At 39.8% G+C, this 24,328-nt stretch overlaps 1 protein-coding gene across 5 annotated transcripts in view; it reads right to left on the minus strand.

The window, feature by feature from the left end:
* zmp:0000000660 (arf-GAP with Rho-GAP domain, ANK repeat and PH domain-containing protein 2) overlaps nt 1-24,328 on the minus strand; it is a 215,809-nt gene that overhangs the window by 121,232 nt on the left and 70,249 nt on the right. For all 5 annotated transcript variants that reach the window (XM_034164507.1, XM_034164506.1, XM_034164503.1 and 2 more), the window contains one exon: nt 11,497-11,603. In XM_034164507.1, coding sequence (XP_034020398.1) covers nt 11,497-11,603 — 107 coding nt within the window. The remainder of the gene's footprint in view (nt 1-11,496; nt 11,604-24,328) is intronic.

Genomic DNA, 24,328 nt, shown 5'->3' on the forward strand with positions numbered 1-24,328 from the left:
GTGTGTGAATCAGTCTTATATGAGCAAATAAGAACTTGCGGTTAAGTAACACTTTGTATTACTAAGTGTAACTCCTCCACCAAAGCTTTGCTTGCAGTCTAGGCCACACCCAAAACCACAAAGTTTATGTTGCTTTGGTCACTATCAGTGTGCAAAATATTAAAGTTTTTTAGCATACACTTTTCATTACCTCCACCAACGAGGTTATGTTTTCGGTCATGTCCATTTGTTTGTTGGTTGGTTGGTTTGTTAGCAAGATTACTCAAAATCCTCAACAGATTTCAATGAAATGTTTACCAGGGGTGTATCGTGGCCTAACTTAGAAGTCATTAAATTTTGGTAATGATCCGGAACACGATCCAGATCCAGTAATTTTTTAAAGGATTCTTTATCATTGTAGGATAGGGCCAAGTTCAACATTTTTGTATCTAACTTCATGAAGATGGGTCACAAAGGCTGAACAAAGCTACGACACAATAATAATTTAGCATTTGTTTCTCCTCATTCAATAAACGTGTTATTAGAAAATAAAAAAAACTTGTGTAGTTCATGCAGTTTCTCTTTATAAATACATTTGCTGAAGATCTAAGGGTTTAACCACTGAATCTGAAACATGACGGTGGATGCGTGAAACGACATGGAATAAGTCTCTTTGCCAAAGGGTATTCCATGGGACATCAGTGACCCTATGGCCTTGGCGGAGGTTTGCGCTCTCCGAGTGCTTCTAGTTTTATTTATGTAAATCTGAATTTTCTAATTTGTTGTGCTGTGAATTCACATTTTAAATAACACTTTTCCCCAACTAAGGAAATTAGTTTGACAATAAAGTTTACAAAGTAAGTGTCCTGTTGTTGGAAAAGCAGCTGCTTTTTTTTTATATAGAAAAGATTGCTTGTGTTGTCGGTAAAGTGATGATTTTTAAACAACAAAAAAGGGAAATTGCATTATTCTATTGGAATTAACACTCTGGGTTTAACAAACTATTTACTACAACAGCTATTCAAGTGGATTTTGTAGAAACTGAAGGGTTTGATCCCTGACTGATCGTAAATATCAAACCCCATAGGAGATGACCCTTGGAGACGTCAAGCATCAAGCCCATCTCACGGCAAGGAAAAGATGTCGAGAAAGAGGATTTTAAAATAAAATACTGCCATTTCCATCACCGTCATCATTGATTTCATACCATTTCCTTCCCTCCTCTCAAACAGGTGCTCATTAGAGAAACAACCTGCTGAGGTGATAAGCCGCAGTCAGAATCCTCAGACTACCGACCCTTATTAGCAAATGGCAGCCCATCCTTGATCAAAGAGCTAAACAAGCAAAACCGAGCAGAGCGCTACATCAACTTCGATCACTAAGTCGCTGCATGGAAAAAACAAATACTTTATACAATTTAAGAGGAATATATACCAAAGCAGACTTTAAAAGTAATGTACCACTAGAGTTGCAATAACGCCACGATTACGCTAAAATTCCAGAGATGGTGAAGAGATATGGCAACCCTACAATATTTGGTGCGAAAACATATTTAAGTGCTTGAATACAATTTAGAATTCATACGTTCCCCTTTGCAGACGATTACTGTCACTTCAAAATGCTGCTGAATGCAAAGATTTAACAAAAATCAAATGCACATTAAAGGGTGATTCTTAGACTACGGGCACTTATGTCCTTTGATCATATTGTATGAAATTTCACACTTTCATAGTTATCTTTACAATGAAAGTGTGTTAAGAAATTTGTTCTAGTAGTCTATGATGACTTTTTCACCTTTTTTCAGCATCATTATATGCAAATATTGCCGTTTTGTGCTTGTCCCACACCCAGACTTTTGATCTTCAATGATAAAAATGAATGGTAAAGAAACGTTTTTTTCTAATGTTTTAAAATATCTCTGAATAAAATATCAGTAAAATAATCAAAACATAATTGGGGTATTCAATGTCATACAACTGTTGTGATTTTTTTTAAACAAAATGTAGTTGTCCCACACTATTGCCGTAATTTCCACCACAACACTGTAATGTCCCTAAACAGTTTGTATGAAAGATTGTTTGGGTAGTTTCTATGGAGATAAACAGTGACATCAGAGCACATGTATATAGCGCCAAATCACAACAAACAGTTGCCCCAAGGCGCTTTATATTGTAAGGCAATGGTGTGGTGGAAATTACATTTACAAGGCCAATAGTGCCTGTAGTTAAATAATCACCCTAAAAAGGAACTCAAATTTTAGACGCAAGACACGTCAACAGATGTTAATGTAAGACAATCACTTCCAGATAATCCAACAAAAGATGAATTCAACTAAAAAGGATGTCTACTTAAACTGACTTCAATTATTGTGGACTGAATTTACTGAGTGTAATGAAAGCTGCTTTTGTTCAATCACAGCAGGTATTGTCTGAATTTGATGCGGAGCTATTCCAGTGTGCACTCGTGTTACGCAACTCTGTCTTTCTGAGAAATAATTGCTAAAACACCAAATAATGTCGAAAAATTCCAGCCATCAGAAGATTTTGTTGTGGTGTTTGATTTTTAACCTCTGTGGAATAAAATGTTGGCTGTGCTTTTATATTCGCTGAGTACAGCTGATGTAGCCAAAAGAACCGAAGGGTAGTGAGCTCAAATGGACTGAATACGTTGCTGTCGCGGTTATCAAGCCAATTGACAGATCACTGGACTCAACAACTGATCTAAAAGTATTTACAATATTCAAACAATCCTTCCTCTTACAGAACATTCAGATTAGTTGAGTCAAAGAAAAGTCAGGCTTTCTAGACATGAGACAAAATGACTAAAAGCTCAACAGACTCTACAGGATTGTTAATACCAAGAATCAATGTTCTATGACATTCATTTTAACTGGAATAAAGTTGATAATTTTCAAAAATCGGTAACTAAGAGTCAAAGGGCGTGATTGCAGCAGGTTGAGCAAGGAATTGCAGTGTCTATGTTTGCGATTGCCCATTAAATGAAATTCAACATTTTTAAAACATTATAGTTAGCTTTACCTTTGCCTAAGTTTCCTCCTCATTGCTGTTCTGACTGTTCCACAAAGTCCAAACAAGTGGCATGCAGTTTAGAGTGAAGGTTCTATCCCCTCTCTTTATTCAAGTGTGGTCTTTCAGTTTGAGAGCATGATTTATTGAGTTCACTCATTGTCAGAGGACCAGTACATCCTCCTCATGCAGATCTGATGAAGGAAGCCATCAAGACAACTCTGAAGAAGTGGTAGGTTTCTGTAATTGTGGCTGGAGAAACTGTGCAGAGTGCAACTTTTGTCTGTTGCATCACCAGTGACACACCTTCATGAAATATCTTTGGTTCATACTGTTGTTGTTTTTTGTTGTTTGTGGGTTTTTTTTTTTTTTTCATTTCAAATTCCATATCATCTGAATTTTTTTTTTGATTTGGAGTTGTACAAGTTCCATCAATTTCTAAGGTATGGTGCAACCGCTTCATGCAATAAGAAGCTAAATTAATTAATTAAATTAAATTCATTATTTATTTGTAATGCAAACACTGCAAGCAGAAGCTAGCAATCACAAGCTAACTGGCTAATCAAATTGTTGTATGAGGCACAAAGAACTGACAAAAACGTCATGAGAAATCTCAGGATGCACATACTCCTTTAATGTGAATGTCAGAGGTAAATGTGTGTAAATTTACCCCACGAAATGTAAATATAAAAATGACAGATTACATAGTTAGCATTCATTTAGCCTAGCAGTCCTTCTCTATGGTTTTTGCAGCTTTCCATCAAAGTGCATTCTGATTTTCCCTTTATGGTAGTTGGCATCCAGTTTAATGGTGCATTACTGCCGGAATCTGCTCCAGAGTGTGGATCAGGCGGTAACTTATTTAGATTTAATTGCAGGAGACGCTATCAGTTGTTGCGCTTGTAGATGGTGCCATCTTGTGGCTACGGATGATAGTGCAGTATGTATTTTTGACATATAAGTCACTTTGAAAGATAAATACTGTAAACCTCCCCCACATATATATATAGCACCGTGTGGTGACTGATTTGGCGCTATATAAGAAAATTCCCAAAAATGTGTTTCACTGCACGAACTTGAGACTTCGGCTTCAACTCCAATGAAAGTTTTTGTTTGACAAAACTTTAAAACTTCATCAACACGTAATATGGAATAAATATTAAAATTATCATTTTAAAACATTTTTTTTAAACCTTAAGGACTTTAAATAGGTTCAAACCCTTTTTGATATAGTGATCAGCATGTCCATACTGACCATTTTCACTTTTTAGCGGAATAACTCAAGAACCAGTTGACCAATTTCATTTATATTTAGCATAAGGGTGTACTTGTGTGATCTCCCAACACTTTGTATTTCTGATTTATGAGGACCGGGGGTGAAATTTCATCTCCTGATGACTCTTGCTTAGAAATAATGTCCCATTTATTCAGGAAAATCCACAGTCCAATAACCCATTTCAGTTGAAAAGTCTCTGTTTTTAACACAGGATAAAATAAGCACAACATTGTTTTCCTATATGTTCTTGAACTTGATTACTCAGTTTTCAAGACCACAAAGTTTTTCTTTTGTCCAAATTTCATTGTCTTTCCATTTCTACGTGTCAGTCATTCAGACTCAGAAAAAGTTTGCGACTGTTTCTGCTAAAGCGGCCGAGGTGTTTTCCGTCCAGTTAATGGCAGCGAAACAACGGAAAACCAAAGAGTGTCTCCACAGCTTAAAGTGATTAGACGAGTTTCTGGCTAATCCCCACCTTGAGCAGGTAGGCGAACGCTCCCATGGCTCCCGACTGATTTGATCCACACACACAAACACGCCAAAGCCGTTTTCAGCAATCACCTCATCAAAACAATTTGGCAGACCCCATCTCATTTTAATTCCATTTCTCTCTTTCACTTTTTTTTTTCTTTTCATTGCTGTTCCACACAAAATGGCAATTATGCCGGACGTATTAGCAAAGCTGCCAAACGACGGAACCATTAAGAGAGCTGGCACAAACAGATCGATCGGATGTAGAGGCAGGTAGAGGAATGAGGGAAGGGGGGATCTTTACACAGTCCAAAAGCAAAAGGTGAAGACAAAATGGTAAATGAGCACATATGAAGAGATGCGCTGCGCTTTGTTCAGGCAGATTTCGATGAACGGCATTACAAAGCACAATCGAGCAATGCACCTGCCGGTTTCAGGCCCTCGCTGACCCGAGTCGCCTGAAGGGCTTCGATACCTCTGCAATGCTCCCAGAGGAGATTTCACACCAAACAACCCTGATCAATAGTCAGTGATCTTTGTACAGGGATGTGTTCACATGGCCATTAAATCCTCAATGTGCCTGTGGTTTGTGTAATGGTTCACACGCCTCTTTGTGAGATCCAATAAGGACAAACCCAAGAAGTAAGACCTGAGCTCAAAGTCCTCTGCCCTCATCGCCTTGATTACTATTAGTCGAAGAGTTTCAGTGTAATAAATGGATGTTCTGAGGAAAAACCTGGGATTTTCAGGATAGGTCCAGAAAAAAAAATGTGTCAAATGTTTAGAAAATCATCCAAAAATTCCTCTTGTGGTTTTTTTCAATGGCATGCGAAATAGACACAATGTCAGATAAATTTTGCTTCTGGACAGGAAAAGCCCCAGACACACAGCACTAAAGGAGGACACTGAAGCCAAAACAAAACAAGAAATCTAGACTTGCGTTGACTTTCGGAGACATCGTTTAACAGTCGTCCAGCTTCGTTTCTGTAGCTGGCGCTTCGTCAGAATTTTCAAACTGTTGAAAAATGTAAACGAATCCTGACGACAACCTCAATTCCTCGGAATTCCGTTTTGCTTTTTATCTTGACGGTTCCTCATTGTTTCCGTAGTTCCTGTACCATCAGCGTTCCATTTGACTGTCGCCCAACTTCGTCCAACCTCCCAAGTCCAACGTCTTGCACGAACACTGGTGATATCTGAACGGATCAATAACGAGAGATCCGACGAGCTGAATGTGACTCGTCCATGTGTGGGACGAAAAGCAACGTCGTCTTACACAAACAATAGCAGAAACATTTTTTTCAACTACTTTAACTATTTATCCATCTCTGGCTGCAACGTGCATGTGCGCACACGTTGTAGTGAAGACAAACCTGTTGTCGAGAAAACGCAGCTGCAGGTGGCTGTGGAGAACACAGGCTCGCTGTGGAAATGATCGCAGCTTCAAGGTTGCCGTTCAGGTTTTGTTTTTGTTCTGTTGTGCACTCTGCACTCGCATGCTTTTGGGTGATGGGAAAAGTGCCGGATCATTCGTCCACTTTTTCTTGACGATTTGTGACTTTGTGACTTGTTTTTTCCTTCTTTCAGCTAACACTGTGTGCCATGTGACTGGCCCCTTCATACTCAATGTACGCGTTAAGAAGTGAGAAACGCCTTCCCATTATTCTCTCGAAGCTAATTTGGTGGCCATATTGGAATCCAAAGTGGCTGCCATTGTAGTTATATTTTTGAGGTACTTTTGCTTTGAGAAAGGTGTGATACCCAATTTATGTGTCTTAGTACTTGGTTAACGGCATGACAAGCTCTATGAGGTCATTACCTCGAGGTTTCAGCTTTGGGAACTGTCAGAAACTAATTGTATGATGTTCATCTTTCAATCCAAATGGCTGCAATATTATTTTTTTAATGAACTTTCCTATCGATACGTCAGAAATGTGACCATTGAGGGCAAATTTCTATGACAAACTTGTAATACTAAGTTTCCTTCACCCTTCACCTTAAAGGTAAGCAAATAAATGCAGTACATATATTTATATAGCATATCTTTAGACAGCCTATCCAAAAGTAAAGATATGTTAAACAAATAAATCCTGAAATGGCAGCCATTTTGGATGCCATCTTGGATTTCGAAAAAGCCGCAAGTGTGATTTTTAGTATGAGAGTCTACACATTTTTCTAGACCACTTATGAAGATTTCAACTTGTTCCACAAAATTTTTATTATTTGACCTTTTTTATTTTATTTTATTTGTATTTTAGCTAAATAGACTTGGACTACATATTTCAAAAGCAAACTTGAGCCACATTTTTTAAAATTGTGTTTTTCATATCGGAACAGCATTTATTAAGCTCATGCAAAAATGTCATGTGACCAACAGAAAGTTCATACATACTTCATATCTGTGAGGGTTAACTGTAACCATTTGAATGAATGAATGAAATTATTCTGCACACACAGACGCAAAATCACAAATAAAACTCACAAAGAAAACAATACAATAATGCACCCATGTGCCCAAAAGGGTGTAGGCAGAAGCAAAAGCTTATAAATGCCCACTGCTTTAACCAAAAAATTTAAAATGTATACATATATATACTAGACTACTAGAAGCCATTCTGCATGAATTTGACCTGTCAAGGTCATTCAAGGTCAAGAAGCATGTGGCTAAAAGGTGATATAGGACATCATAGTAGTGTTTAATAGTCAGCATTGGTACTGTAGGTGTATCTTTAACCAATTTATCAGAATAGCCACTTGTAATATTTCCTATATGTAACCACTGGACCCATATTTTTACCATGCCCCATCCTTTATTTTTTAACCTTTTTTTTTCCTCTATCAAATTACATTATCTTTGGCTGACCCACAATAATTCCACCAAATTCAATCCATATCAATCAAAACCTCATTTGCAACCAAGTGCAGGTACTAGAGGAGCCACAACCACTACCTTTGCACCCCCCCCCCCCCAAGGACTAAACCAAACCAACTTTTCAGTTCCTTAGATGACCCCAAAACTCAAGCCAGTTATCCAAGATGGCCACCAAAATAGTTTTTTTTTTTTCTTCACTAAACACCTTTACACAACATATACACACTTAAATATCACAGAGATTCAATGGGAAGACAATTTCAGGTCACAGCAAACTAATTTGTGCCTAAACTAAATTCATTCATGGGTTTAAAATTCAAAATAGCATCCAAAATGGCCGCCAATAGACCCCTATCATTAAAATACATAGTAGGAACAAACAATAGACTTAATAATGACAGAAAACATTGGTGTTTTGGTGAAAAAAAAACCCTATTTTGGTGGCCATCTTGGACGCCATCTTGAATAACTGGTTTGAGGCCAGTTTTTATTTTTGGGAACATCCTGATTGTGTTTTGGGGTCATCGGAACCTAAAAAAGTTGGTTTGGTTTAGTCTGGGGGGGGGGGGGTGTGTGCAAAGGTAGTGGTCGTAGCTCCCCAAGTAAGGTGTAAAAACTTAAATATCTGGAGAAGCAGGATTGTGACAGAAATGCAGCCCATTTATCATCACAAATCTAATGAAAATTTCAGTACATAAATAAAAATCAATCAACCATAAAAAGTTACTGTTTTTGTTTGCATTTAAAAGGTCATTTTGAGCAAAACCGTTTTTATAAAGTCAACTTCCTGCAATTAAATACAGGTGATGCTTCAAAAATAAATAAATAAATAAATAAAATAATAATAGTCACACAACAATCATTTACGTCCCCAAGCAAGACGCAGAATTTAAGCAGGGAACGGTTCGTTTGAGACTTCTGCGACATACGTCACAGAAGCCAATATCTGGGCTCCTCCTTCCTCAATGTGACACACTAAAAACCGGCATTGTGTAAAGTGCATTTCTATTTAATGTGGCAAAAAGGCAGTTTTTTTTTTTTTAAAAGAGAGCTGCAATCTTCAACATATATTTTCAAGACACTTGGTGACCTACTTTAGCGTGTTGATAAGGTATAATATACTGAAAGCGCGGCGACAGAGAGAGCTTTCAAACTCTAGAACCACTTATTTAAAAAGTTAAACTCGGACTATTCAGAAAATATGTAGATTTAATTTCCTGCTGATAAATTGTGCATTCATGCTCACTTGACCTTTACTTTTAAATAGATCCCCGGATGATCTTTTCTTCAAAATGCACGCCGTCTCGTTCAGCGCGCATTTACAAGAATCAATGATGATAGGAAAGTAAGGCAAATTAATCGAGTTTACTGCAGATATTTCTCATTTTCTTTTACTTTCAGGTCTTTGAAAGCATTCTGCTTTGGATTAATTCCACAGCTCTCCAGGTAAGAAGAAAAGCCACAGATATGAAAAAGGGAAAAAAAAAAGCCAACCAGATATGATTATGAGAATATTCTGTCACTACAAGCGAAGGCGGTGAGGCTCTTAATACTTTACATCTGTAAGAGCAGATTTATCCAAAATGATTGGCCTTAAGATTTATAGCTGTGAATTTGAATGCTTAATGAGATATGATTATTGAGATTAAGCTACAGCACAGAATGAGATTTAGCATATTTGAAGGACATTTCTTAAAGTCGGCGGTTGAAATGAGATGCTAATGCAGCGGGAGCTGTTGTTTTTTTTTGGGGGGGGGGGGGAATGAATCAAGTCCTTTTGTATGATTTCAGAAAAACATCAAAGAACGCTACAATTCCCACCTGTTGCTCGGCACCCGCGCTCTCCGGCAAGAGACCGACGGTTAGGCATCAATCAGAAAATAAGGTGATGACAAAAAGGAAAAGAAAGCATCACAAATTAAAGTTAGTGTATCAAGATTTAGTGGCATCTAGTGGTGAGGCTGAAGATTGCATTATCACGTTACGTGTCACAATTTTGTTTCCGTTCATAGGCACCTTTACGGTGTCAAATCTCACGCATAATCACGTTCTCGCTGGGGAGGCTGAGATTTCATTGTCAGTGTAAACAAGCGTTTGCGGAAACTTGTTTGCAACATTTTGTCATTATGGAGGTGAGTTCAACCAAAATATGTATTTAGGTGTTTAACTAAGATAATCGTGAGTCTTTATTGTGAGTTTTATAAAAAAAAAAAAAAGCATGTTGCTGTTAGGGTTGCGTGTCGGGAACCGGTTCTTTTCAGGTATCCTTAAGAAATTATTCGATCCATCGACATCAACAGCCTTTTTGTTTAACGATTCCCTTATCGGTCCTTCAGAGCGGCCGTTGTTTTGGGGGGTGTTTGTAAGGAAAATGATTTCTCTACATTGATTACAGACCCTGCAGCGGGTCTGTATAATCAGCTGTTTCTGCAGAGCGGCTTTGCTTTGAACCTTGAACCAGTGAAGCAGTGCTTCGATCTTTGATCTGCTGCTTAGTTGGTTCTTTGTTTTATTTCGCTTTATCTTAATTTTTCCCCGCTAAAACCCTAAAGAGCATATGTCTGTGAGTAATATTTACCTTTTTTATGTTAAACCAACCTGTTATGGACCTCTGAAACAGTTGATGTATTTTGTAACTTAAAAATGGGACCGAGGCTAACGCGTTAGCATGTCTATGGCATTTTCAATGTTAAAGCTAGCATTAAGCTCCCCAGCGCGCAAAGGTTTCTGGGATACTCTAAAACAGTGAATGTTTTCGCTGACTTATTGAAACTTAAGACGCAACTTCAATATTCTATTTCATATAAAACAATGGTTCTTAAACTTATTATGGGGCTATTCCACAGAGCACCGTTCCTTCCCGTTTAACCTCGAATAGCAAATTGGGGCATGTTTTGAAGCATCATGGTAACTTATTGATCCATCTTCACTAATCTTGAACAAACTTGGTATATGTAGTAACGGGCGTCACTGGCACCAGATGTTAAGGACACTTTACCGTAGCCGTAGCCATAGTCACACTGAATACCCCATTCAAAGAATGGGGTATTCAGTGTGACTACGGCTTGAAACTTGTTTCATCGTGCTTCATTGGGTTGAAAAATTTGAAGCCGAATCAGCCCTGATGAACGTTTGTTGCGTTTTTTTTTTAACAAGTTGAACGTCTCAATCATGTTTAGCCAAGGGTGCAAGGATAAAGGAGGCAAGCTAGTACAATAGGGTTAAGCGGTTTCATTTGGTTTTTGCACTTTTTTGGATCGTGGGTGTTCGTACTAGAAGGGCACCCTGTGGAACAGCCTGATCTAGCAAGTGGTAGATAATGTATAGGGAACAATTACTGCTTCCTTATCTATGTGGGGTTTTTTTTTTTGTTTTGTTTCTTTGTTTCTTTGTTGTATTTCATCAGCACTACAAAATGCAAAAGACAGAAAGTTAAGTTTGTCCTGTTTGGCCTACTGTACCAACATGGCAGTCAACATGGTGGCCCCCATGAGAGGGCCTATTACCACGTAGATATGAAGGATTCATCCTACACTTATGCAAAGACATTGATGTATTGTTACAGGAAATAATACACCATTGGGCATAGGGTCATGAATGCTGTATTCCATTTACACTAATAAACATCCCTAAAGCCTACATCAGAGGTGGGAAGAATTCACTGTCAAGTCACTCTCAAGTCATCAATCTGCAAGTCCCAAGTCATTTCTCAAGTCAGCTTGCAAAAAATTGGTGGTCATTATGTCTTGAGACTTGACTTGGGACTTGCTGATTCATGACTTGAGAGTGACTTGATGACTTCGTCCATACTGTAGCTTTAAAAGTTTATATTGTTTTGCTACAAAAGGGGAAAGACAAAAGTGTGCACATACCAAAAATTCTTGAAAGGCGTGTTGATTTCAAAACCACAGCGGTCGAGGTCTTTAATATTGGCAGCAGTCAGTTCTATCTCAGCGATAGCGAGGCCAGCTTTATAGTCCTGGGGAAAAACACACACGTAGACACATACAAAGACACAAGGAACAGTAAATCTGATTTGCAAACCAACTATTATTCCTGCACCCCCTTCACTCCCCATTACCACAGCAGATCATAAAAATGTCACAGACTAAACTGTTTTAATCACTTTTAAATGTGCCAACACCAGCTGTGATTCTTCAGCTATTAAAGAATATAATTAGAGATGGATGCACATTCCTGATCTGTCCAGCAGGTGTCTTCAGATGTGGACCTTTACACAAGGGGGTTGGGTTGTCCAACCCTTACCCTTCTGGCTTGCACAATGCCTGTTCGCGGGAGGAACCACAGACAAAAAGACAACAAAAACGTATTCATGTGGAACGCGCTACCTGATTGGCCGATAAGATGGATATCACAAGCACGATAATCAGAAACAGACTTGGTGAATATTTGAAGCAAAGCAGAGCATAAATATGCTGTTGAATAAGCATCATAGTGCTGCTGAACTAGCGACAAGTATTAATAAAGCGATTGTTTAATATGTCAAATACCAATCACAATTAAAAAAATCAACAGTCACAATCAGCCCAATTCCAATTGCAGGGATTGGATCAAGGCCAATGGTCATGACCTTTGGGTAATGACCAAAAAAATAAGATTGTGGATACAAGCAGAAATGAAATTCCTCTGCTGGGTATCTGGGCTTACACTCCTGGACAGGATGAGAAGCACAACTGTCCTGGAGGAACTCGGACAGTCTCCCTAGGGAGGACTTCTAGGCATGTCCAACTGGGAGGAGGCACAGAGGGAAACCCCCGGTCCCCCGGTGCCTTGGGAATGCCTCTGGATCCCCTGGGAAGAGTTACAGGACTTTCCAAGGATAGGGAAGGTTGGGATGAGCTGCTTGGCTATGCAGGAGACAATGAATTAATCAATATAGCTTCATATTTGTTAAAATTTGAAATAGGATCCCCCTTTCTGGACTTCTTCTAAGATTTTCCATACATTACATGCCAACACTGCCACCAAGTGGACATTTTTACATTTCCGCAAACACACAGTTGAAATGTTAGTCAAGCAAATTATTAGCGATTATGTCGATCACTCGGAGGTGATCGACATATTCCTGTTATGGCGTTGGACCTTCACGTGATAGGCCTGGAGACAGAGTAATAACACACAAAGCATCGGCTTCGCACCTTCTCTTTGTTGGCACAAAGTGTGCAAATGCAGAGGTGCATCCGAGGAGTCCAAAAAACCCAATGCTTTCAGCTTTGATGGTTTCTGCGACCCCTTTCTGAAATAAGGGTTAGATGCAGCGGCACAGCATCATAAGATCCACTGCCGTCGCACCGTCACCACTTCAGCTTCATCACTCACAGCAGTTCCGACCATTTTCTATAGCCTAGAGCTCTGAGCGAAGACAGAAAAGGGATAAAAACAGAAGAAGCGCTCCACTCCCACACAGATATAGGCACAACATCAAAACAGTGCACACACACAAAAAAAACTTCTAATCCTACCAGATGCCCAACATTACATTATATTACAAAGAAATATACTCTGCTGTATCACAAAGCCGGAGAACACGAGTCAAAGAGAGAGTGACGGCGTGACAACAAAGAAGACGACAGGGAAAACAAAGAGAAAGAACCATGCGGTAATTCTCACTATGCGTGGGTGCGATGGGTGAGGGGTCACCGGCGTTATTGTTTAAGGGGATTGAGAATATGTAGTTGGAACCAGAACCAAACAGAACCTCAGCCAACAGCGCTCGACGCTAAATCACGAAACGCCACTTTATAGCGAACGCTAAGAGCCGCTAGGCCATGCCAGCTTGGAAACACGTCTTTCATTTAATTTCAAACAATTTATACTAATTGCAGCAAACGAAGAAGAAAAGGAAGCGTCTGTGATGTTTTTGGCTTTTTTTTTTTTTTTTTGGAGAATGCGCGAGAAAAGAAAAACGGGGCAAAAGGGGGCGGCTCAGCCTTCAACTAATTACGTGCAAACGTCTCGCTGCAAGCAAATTTTGAGAACGACGAGGTCAAAAATCACTTGTGAATACTGTCATCAGCTTCAAATCCTACGAATGTTAAATTTACTACTGCTGATTCTAAACTTAAGAATATCAGGGCCCAATTTGACATGGGGCCCATCCAAATTGTGTTTGAATCTACGGTATTATGTTAAACTAGGACTAACTTAGTTTTGAAGACCTCTAACAGTCCACCTGCATTACCTCAATGACCCAACAGGGGGCCATTGCCTACACTTTGGGAATAAATTCCATTACAATTTATAGCATTTTTTTTTCCATGTGGTGCAGATGTTCAAGGCTCTTTACAATGATGCCTCACATTCACCAAACCCCACACACAGATGTCAGTGTTTCCAAGCAAGGAACTCACACCAGGAGCAACTTTGCAATTCAAAAGCATAGTGATTTGGTGAACCTGGATGGCAACCACTAAGGCAGCATACCAGCTCACAATCAACTACACTGCAAGTAGGCATCTAGCTGCCCCCACCTGGTTATATATGAGCATCTCTGGACTTTGCCAGTTGTTGGAATCCTCAGCACTGAGGAGCCTACGTGCTACATCATTCCTCTTCTGATTCTCCTGAAGTACCCGTTCGTTGGACAGTAATTCCAGCTGGACTGCTGAAGCAGCATACGGAGGATGAAGACAAGAAGAGGCTAGAAATGACATTTGAGCTTAGGAAATGGTGAAGTGCTTGAAAGCTCACAAATGACTGGGTTCGAACTGAGACACAAATTTTGGCTGCCACAGGTTTGAGAAAGTCACTTTTTTAAGCCAACTACAAATATAGTCATTGTTCCTTTAACTTGAAAACGTGGCAGATTTTAAAACGTCTTTCCATTCTCATCTCAAATGCAGATAAAAAGATCCCCCGAGGAGATTTTCAAAATGGCGGCTATCCATGTCGCGTAATACAAGATAATCAAATTATTTCTTACGGAAACTGCAATTAAAAAACAGATTTATATAGTTTGACTCCACTTTTAAGAGGCAGGAAGTTAGTGGTTCATGGTAATTACTCACATTTCAGCGCACGTGGGCTGTTTTAGTGGGATATAGCAAGCTAGCACAGCTAGCAAGCTTTAAAAAGTTGTGCCCATGTGAGTATGCTTGCGTTTATTGACAAAATTTAGATTTATAAGCACACCGGACTTTAGCGTTGTTGCTAAAGTTGTTGATTATGCTGCCAATTTGAGGTTTTTAATACACATTTAAATAATCTGTGTCAAAATGGCTGGCTCCGCCCCTTTCGCATAAAACAGCAATCTAAATCGGTTGTTCGCAAACATTTTGAGAGGTGATCCTGAACGGTCGCAAGGAAGACATGCGACTCCAAAATTCCAGTCAAACGGGACACTTGTAACAAACACAAACATCAGGTTTACCACTTGGACATTATTTTCATGATAAAATTCAATCGTTGCAGTAAGTACAAAATTAAAACCTACTATGACAGTTTAAAATTGGCCATGAACAAACACCATTATTGATTTATTTTAACTTTTAATCATACAAATGGTGACCACGCTAGTATTTTAGAGATCTCACGGCTTGACAACTAGGGGTCTGAAATGATCTCTTCAAATTTCATGCCACTGTTTTTCCGTAAACCCCAGTTATAGGTAATTATTGCTAAAATAATCATAAACAGATTTATATAGTTTGACTCCATTTTTAAGAGGCAGGAAGTTAGTGGTTCATGGTAATTACTCACATTTCAGCGCACGTGGGCTGTTTTAGTGGGATATAGCAAGCTAGCACAGCTAGCAAGCTTTAAAAAAGTTGTGTCCATGTGAGTATGCTTGCGTTTATTGACAAAATTTAGATTTATAAGCACACCGGACATTAGCGTAGCTGCTAAAGTTGTTGATTATGCTGCCAATTTGAGGTTTTTAATACACATTTAAATAATCTGTGTCAAAATGGCTGGCTCCGCCCCTTTCGCATAAAACAGCAATCTAAATCGGTTGTTCGCAAACTTTTCCTCCAGTCAAACGGGACACTTGTAACAAACACAAACATCAGGTTTACCACTTGGGCATTATTTTCATGATAAAATTCAACCGTTGCAGTATGTACAAAATTAAAACCTACTATGACAGTTTAAAATTGGCCATGAACAAACACCCTTATTGATTTATTTGAACTTTAATTCATACAAATGGTGACCACGCTAGTATTTTAGAGATCTCACGGCTTGACAACCAGGGGTCTCAAATAATCTCTTCAAATTTCATGCCACTGTTTTTCCGTAAACCCCAGTTATAGGTAATTATTGCTAAAATAATCATTTGTAATCAATTATGGAAACAAAACTGCCGCAATGCTGCTTGGAAACAATTTAGTTCAGCCGATATTCTCAAGACAAATTGCAAGAACAATTCAAACAAAAGTCTTGAGGTACTTTGGGCCGCCTCCCCCTGAGACGGCGTAGACAGGAAGGCATCAACAGTAACATGTACAAGCACATGCATGAGCTTTTGTACCCGTCTAAATGTGCCAAAGTTGTTTGTGTCTGTGCGCCAAGAGGGCAAATCAGTCACCTATACCTAATGACCCTCATCCCTCTCTGACAACCAATTAGAGCGATGGGTGTTCGCGGCCATTCCAGCCCTCGCCACTCGTTACCTACCCAATATGTGCTGCGACCTCCTGCCCTCTCCAATTAATTCACCGACAATGGAGCGAAGGAGGGATGGAGAAAGTCGTGAAGAAAGAGAAGGCATTAGAAGTAAAAATAACTCGCCAAATTACAACAGCCAAGGGGTAGGCGGCAGTAATAACACTGATGGGGGAGCGGTAAGAAGACCCTTAGGTGTATGTGCACGTGAGCTTTTTCCACTTCAAAAAATAAAATTTAATTAAAAATATAATAGTCATAATACAACCTTAGATGGGACTACAAATCTAACAGATTTATCAACACCTCAACAAAGGAAAAAAGCACCAAAATCCTTATTTTTTCTCAATCTCTCACACTTAAATCGAATAACCTTAACCTGGTAAGTAATGCAGAAGAGCCCACTCTGAATATACGATCATGGCTCCAATTCTAATTTCTTTCAAAGCTTTCCAGTGTTTTATTGTGTGAGTCAGTCACTCGGCGGGGCAGAACGACTCCATACAGAAAGCAGATGAGTAGAGGCGGATTCTACGTCTATCTGCAATTCCAAGTCCAATCAGCCACTTAAACGCCTGTAAATGCTGGTAAAGTAAGAGGTTTGAGCTGAGGAATAGGTGAGTTTAAAAGAACCTATCACGCAAAAAAAAAAAATCAAGCAGAGTGCTCAAGGAAGGTAAAGATTGAGAGAGAAAGTGGTTGGATTAAAAAACAAAGAAAAACACACATGTAAAGGAAAACTGGGAAAAACCAACCATGCCTTCAGGAACAACCTACTCATACTGCATAAAGAACAAGAAGAAAAAAGCAACAAATAATAAAAAGAAGAACTATGATCCATTGCTATCTAATACCCCTATTCCACAGAGCACCATTCTACTACAATCGCCCATAATCCAAAAAAGTGAATAAACGGGATGAAACGTCTTGAGGCGGCTTGCCTCCTAACAGGCTGGTTTATAAAGTGCGGACCCGGCAACCCGCCAAAAAAACGAAAGTTACGGAGCTGCACCCTTGGCTAGACATGACTGAGCTGTACAACGTTTGAACAAAACTGCACTAACGTCACTTCGGCTTCAAATGTTTACGCGGATAGCACGCGATCAAACAGGTTTTGAGCCGTACTCAAGAGGGAATACCCCAATTAAATAGACGTCTGAACAGGACTGAAGGTGTTAAGATGACGAACATCTGGCAGTGACCGCGTAACAACGCCGATTTTACGTATCGGGATGAAATTTTTGTACGGTCCAAAAATTTGATGGCCGTAACTACTACGTATGTCAAGCTTGTTCAAGATTGTGAACGATGGATGAAGTAGTTACTATGATACTTCGAATCATGCCCCGATTTGCTATTTGGGGGGAGCTACTAATTGCCGGACCTATAGGCGGAATGGAACCGGGACAACTGGTAATTGGCGGAATGGATGACAATTGTTTTTGCTTATATTACACCCAAAACAAGTATTGATGAGATGATCAGGTCTCACCATTAAAATAATCAAGTTATTCAGCCACTATATAAAGGTATCGATTGCCATTAGAAGCCCCAAACTCTTGAAGGAACAGCGACGGAATGGCAGAACGGGAGCTTGTGTGGAGCCATCTAGTGTTAGTGAGGGTAAATTTTCCAATATGTCGATCTGCTATTCCGGCGATTAAGAGATACGTTTGTGCTTTGAACATGCATTGTATGATAACATTACATTATCTTGAGACTGGTGAAGGTGCTGTTCTGTCGATCATTCCATCAATTGTATTGTCATTCCGGCTCTGCCGATTAGTACCCGCTCGATTCTGGATTAAACAGGAAGGAGCGGCGCTCTGTGGAATAGCTCGAAAATGATAAACTCTTCAAGGGACAGAGCAAGAGAAGGTCTGACGGGGTTTTATTTAAGCAGGAGTGGGGGGACGGGGGGGCAGTGTTGACAGTTTAGCTCAAGATGTAGCGGAAAGCCTGGATCTTAGTCTTGATCCTAGACACGTGCAAGGCAGACAGACAGGTTTCATGGTTGTGCCCTTGCTGATATGGATATTATTCTCTGAGCAAACATCATGTAATGCGGGTGACAGACTGCGCGTGATCGCTGCATCCGACTTTCGTTACCTCGGTCCTTAAATGACCTTAAACACAGCTCCATCAGAAGGCTTACGGCCCGTGAGAAATGAGCCGAGGGCGGCGAAGGAGGAGCTGAGTGAATGATGTTTCCAATAGCTCGTTCATCATGTTAGATTAAATACTCCACTCCACTGAACCCGAACGGGGTGATGGTCCACCTCCGCCACCCCTCCCCCCTCCAACCGCTTTTTTTCCATACAAACTCACCAACGCACACGAGCCCCCCACGCACCCCTTTTTTTTTTGCATAGGTCCGCCTCCAGTTTCCCTTTGTTTGTGGAAAGTGCACTTCTGCTGCTGCATTCATGGCGGGGATTACGCTTATAAGCTGAAATAATACAATTAATTTGTTCCCTCTCTGATTCGGTCGTTCCCGCCGTTTCTGTGGCTGTTCTCAGATCAAGCGAGTGGGAATGTGCTGACATGGAGTGATACCCCAAAGAGAATTCTAACAAAGATGTTTGCTCACGCTAATGAAGAAAATAATGAAAGGCAAACAACAAAACTACACAAGCGAGCGCAGCAAAAAAAAGAAGAAGAGAGCCGGCGTGGAATGGAAATGAGCTGAAGGCGAGCCGCGCGATCAAACGCCCGCACAAACACGCGTGAGGCACTACTAAGGAGAGTGTCATTACTGTGAGGTATTGTTAAATCTCAGATAGGACATCAAAGTTCTGAGAGAGAAGACGGCAGAACAAAGATTCTGAAACATGAAATTAAAAAGATGAATTATGAGTAAAAGAAAATTCATTATTCCTTTCACTCCGCAGCGAACAGATGGATCAAGACTCACATAATTTAAACTGACATTTTTATATCTGTAACTGTGCTTCATTTTGAACACCGATGCGCACTTTTCTATCCCGCGCTCCAAAAATGCATCACCGCCAACTGTTCCTGCAGCGCAAAATAACAGTGGACGAAAACTGTTACAAATACAAAACCAAAGCACTGCACCCCGAGAGCACAAACCTCCTCCAATACTCGTTTCCAATTCTGCAAATTTTTACCTTGGAAAAAATTTTCCTGTTACAAGTAGCTTTTCATAAGCAAAAATATAATCGATCAAAATGTTAAAAACAATAATATATTCATTAAATCTGCAATTCGGGTCAGATGCAGATCAAACTTAGTCTGTTCATTGACAGTACCAGTTTGCACCTCACTGTCACAAATGAGAGTGATTGAGGCACTTTTGATTGAGATATAATGCAAAAATGATCACCAAATGGGCTTTCAATATTAAATTCAAATGTCCACAAAATCCACAATCCAGATCAGATCTGGATCAAACTTTGTCAGGTGATAGCAAGTACCAGTCTGCACCTCACTTTCAAATATGAGAGTGATTGGGGCATGTTTGATTAAGATATAATGTAAAATATACATTAAATGGGGTTTTCAATGTTAAATTTAAATGGCCACAAAATCTGTAATCTGGATCAGATCTGGATCAAACTTTGCAAGTTGATATTGAGTGCCAGTCTGCACCTCACTTTCAAATATGAGAGTGATTGGGGCATGTTTGATTAAGATATAATGTAAAATATACATTAAATGGGGTTTTCAATGTTAAATTTAAATGGCCACAAAATCTGTAATCTGGATCAGATCTGGATCAAACTTTGCAAGTTGATAGTGACTGCCAGTCTGCACCTCACCTTCAAATATGAGAGTGATTGGGGCATGTTTGATTAAGATATAATGTAAAATATACATTAAATGGGGTTTTCAATGTTAAATTTAAATGGCCACAAAATCTGTAATCTGGATCAGATCTGGATCAAACTTTGCAAGTTGATAGTGAGTGCCAGTCTGCACCTCACTTTCAAATATGAGAGTGGTTGGGGCATGTTTGATTAAGATATAATGTAAAATATACATTAAATGTGGTTTTCAATGTTAAATTTAAATGGCCACAAAATATGTAATCTGGATCAGATCTGGATCAAACTTTGTCAGTCGATATAGGATACCATCCTACATAACAATCTCAAATATGAAAGAGATTTGATATTTTTTGACAGTTGCGAATTTTTGAAAATTCGTTCAATGTTAAAGATAGGAAGATTTTTCCTGATTTTGCCCTTTGACCTATGACCTTGACCTTTAATCACTTTTTGCCTATTAGGATATGAATCTTGAGTAAAAATGTCATAAACAGACAAACAGGGACCATAACATAACCTCCTCCAACTTTATTGAGGGGGGGTGGAAAAAAATAAGTAAATAAATACGTGCATCAATTCAACAACAGGTAGTTGCATCAGAGAATGCCTTGCAAATTGAAAAATGCTTGCAAAGACAGAGAATGCAAACATAACCTGCAGCACTAGCAATATCTTTGTTTAATGACATGGAAACACTTTGCAAAGCTTCACAACGCATGTAAAGGTTTTTGCAGCAAAGACTTTAAATCACTTCCACTCTTGAATGCAAATAAAATAAGAAAACATGAAAACTGGACTCATTTATGCACAGGGAATACGGTAACCCGAAAAATACAAGACATTGTGAACAATCTTTTTTTTTTTTTAACAAACACGACTTCTTTTTATAACTTCATTGTGATGTCATCGTGACACCATTTATATCAACCAATCACAAACATTTTGCTGCTCAATATGAACTTTAGCTCATTTCTGTAGTCTTTTGGGTTGTGGAGATATAGCAGAAAACATTGTTTCATAAGAGGTATTTCTGTTGTGTTGTGAAGCTTTGCAAAGCATTATGACATATTAAATTAAATTGTTATATATCCTGCAGGTTATATTTGTGTTCTGTGTTTTGTTTTGTTTTTAATTGCAACACATGATGCAAATACCTGTTGCTGATTTTTTTCCAACTTGTACACATTTTCTGCTTTTGCAAGTGTTGCCTTAATTTGGAAGTACTATGCCCACAAAAGGCCGCTCTACATTTTATAATGCACTCATTCACAAAAGCAGTGTATATATATCCAGCTTGGCAAAGTTGGAGGTTAACCCCAAGCAAAACTAGAACAGGAACTGGAGCTGAAATTGAGGTCAAATTTTTGAAAGCAGAAGTGATCAATTCTTCTTTCAGTTCCATCGGTTGGTAAAGTCACTACATGGCCACTTGGGGTTTTCAACTTCATGGTGATAAACAGCTGCTGTCGAGCTGCGGCTCTGAAAGGTGCCCAGGCACTGTTTCAGGAATTAAAGCCATAATGCTGCCTCCACCACGTTTGACAGATGATGTGCTTTACTTCGGATCATGAGCCGTTTTATTCCTTCTCCACGCGTCTCTCTTCCCGTCATTGTGGTACAAATTCAATTTGGATTCATCCATCCAAACAATCTTGCTGTGGAACTGACTTTTTTAGATGTTTTCTGGCAAAGTCTACCACAGTTTTGAGAGTATAAGATGTTTTTTAGTAGTTCTGGAGGTCCTGCGACTTATACTCCAGTGCAACGTACTGTATATACCAAATGGGTCGGCAACACGAATCGTGGAAATCTGCTTTTTTTTCTGGGGGGGCGGGAAGTGGGATTCTAGGAAGGACACGGTGACAGCCAATCAGAGTATAGAGGCACCGTGATGTCACTGGCTGGTCTCTCTCTAGCTTGTAATCCAACATGGCGGGATCTGCTCTGAAACCACTGCGTTTCTGTGTAAATCTAACATGTTTGTTGTATATTCTGTAAACACTAATGAGAAGTAAACACTTCTAAAACTGAAAACACTGTTTTTGTAACTTGATACCACCTCTGGAGTGATTTACATGACATCTCGCAGACATCGGTGTGCACGAGCATCCCACGCAGTCAAAAGTAACTTCTGCTCTTTTCAAGCTCATGTACGCGCACATGCACGCCCCCTCCCACAGACACCGTTAAAAGGTAAATAAAATATTGTTTGACTGATTGAGTTTATTTTGCAACATCATACAGTCAAGGGTCAAAGCATATTTGAACTGTTCAAAAATCTCATCCCAATTCTAGAAATCCGGATAGTCACAGTCTTATAACAGTTTTAATCACATCCAAACTTCTTTAAATGGGGTATTTGTACTGACTATAACTAAATTGTTAGTGATCCATCGGAGTAAAAATTTGAAGCCAAAACAGCATTTGTTGCCGTTTTTGTTCAAAGTTGAACAACTCGAGATCCTTTCTTTCCTTCTTGGGCTGGTTGCCAGACCAGCACTTTATAAGCCAGACAGTTGCCAGATCTGCACTTTAGAAAACAAGTCGGATTTCATCATGTTTTTCCTCTTTTTTTTAGATCATGGGTGATCATAGTAGAATGTGCCCTGTGGAATAGGCCTATAACACCGAAAAAAGGTGCCACTTATGACACTAGTAGAACACAGTACTTTGGCACCTGTTCTTGGTTTCGTATTTACAGTCATGATGATGTGTCTTGATGCCACACTTTTTACAATGATACACAATACCTCCTCCAGAATGTTCTTGACTTGGTTAAATGTTCTTCTTCTTTGTTTTTCCGCTGTTCCCGTTAGGTCACCACAGCAGATCAATCGTTTCCATCTCACCCTGTCCTCTGTATCTTCCTCTGTCACACCAACCACCTGCATGTCCTCTCTCAGCACATCCATGAACATCCTCTTTGGTCTCCCTCTTCTCCTGCTGCCTGGTGGCTCCATCCTCAGCATCCTTCTCCCTATATACCCTGGGTCCCTCCTCTGCACATGTCCAAACCATCTCAATCTCGCCTCTCTGACTTTGCCTCCAAACCGTCCCACCTGAGCTGTCGCTCTGATATGTTCATTCCTAATCTTGTCCATTCTTGTCACTCTTTCTTTCACCAAGGAAAGAATTCTGCCTTATGGTGTGTTTACACATAGGCAGGACGCAGTACGAATGTCATATTTGCATCATTCTTGGCACATTCCTGACATTCTTATCGTGACTTAACGCATCTGAATAGGTTTCTTAATAGTGCATGTTGGTGCGTGATATTTGTGATTTTCGTGGAGCATGTTTTTGGCTGTCAAAAATCTTCCACGAATGTCACGCACCCTCACTTCGCCTCATGTCATGGAGGTCGCAAGTGAGCGTGCTGATCTGTCTTGATTAGTGGTGATCCTTAACAGAGCGTGACAGCGTTCTTCTCTGATGTGCGCACAATTAAACCTTGCTGCACTGCATTCAGTTTCATTGCTGCAGTATGCTGAAGAAGGACAGTGATGCCAAGTCGGCTATAAGTCTCATTCCAATGCTCCTCAGCGCGCTCCTGCAGGTGTTCCACCTGCTGCTGCGCCTGATGTTTGGGAAAGTGCGCGAGACGAGAGCCATGACACATCTCGCTCTCTCCATCTCCTCCTCCTCTCTGCACCACTCCATGGCACAGAGCCCAACTAAACATGCAAAGTTCTTCTGCTGTGGATTTTGAGGAGTAAACTGGAGCGATATGAATTGTTCAGCAGCTGATGGATGAATATGAGTGTGTGTGTGGAGACAATTCACCACATTCACAACGTGACAGAACGTAACGATGCGCTGTTATGCGCAACAGCGCGCAACAGCATGGAACATTATTCCTGACTGTGCGTAATGGTTCCTGATAATTCACCAGCAATACGTGCCATTAATCATAAGGTGTCGTAACAGGTTGCAGCAGTTCCTGAGGACACCTGACACCTCTGCCTGAAATCATCACATTCGTGATCAGTGGCCAAGAATGTATACTTCGTGGCAGTCGTGACTTGTCGTCGTTATGTGTAAACGCAGCATAAATCCACCTCTGTTGTTGTCTGAGGGCTTCCAGTTCTTTTGGTGCTATTGAGCTCAAGATTGTACCAAGGTGCTGACTTGACTACTTTCAAAGTTTCCAATATAGAGCTACTAAATTGAAATTCAACACTTGGACTCAACTCAAGACCTTTTAGCTGCTTAATCTGCCATAACGGTTGGGGGGGGGGTGCAGCTCACACCTGACTATCAAATTGCTCGTCAATCAACTGCCCAATTA

This window comes from Thalassophryne amazonica, chromosome 23 (genome assembly GCF_902500255.1).
Source record: "Thalassophryne amazonica chromosome 23, fThaAma1.1, whole genome shotgun sequence".
Lineage (NCBI taxonomy): Eukaryota > Metazoa > Chordata > Actinopteri > Batrachoidiformes > Batrachoididae > Thalassophryne > Thalassophryne amazonica.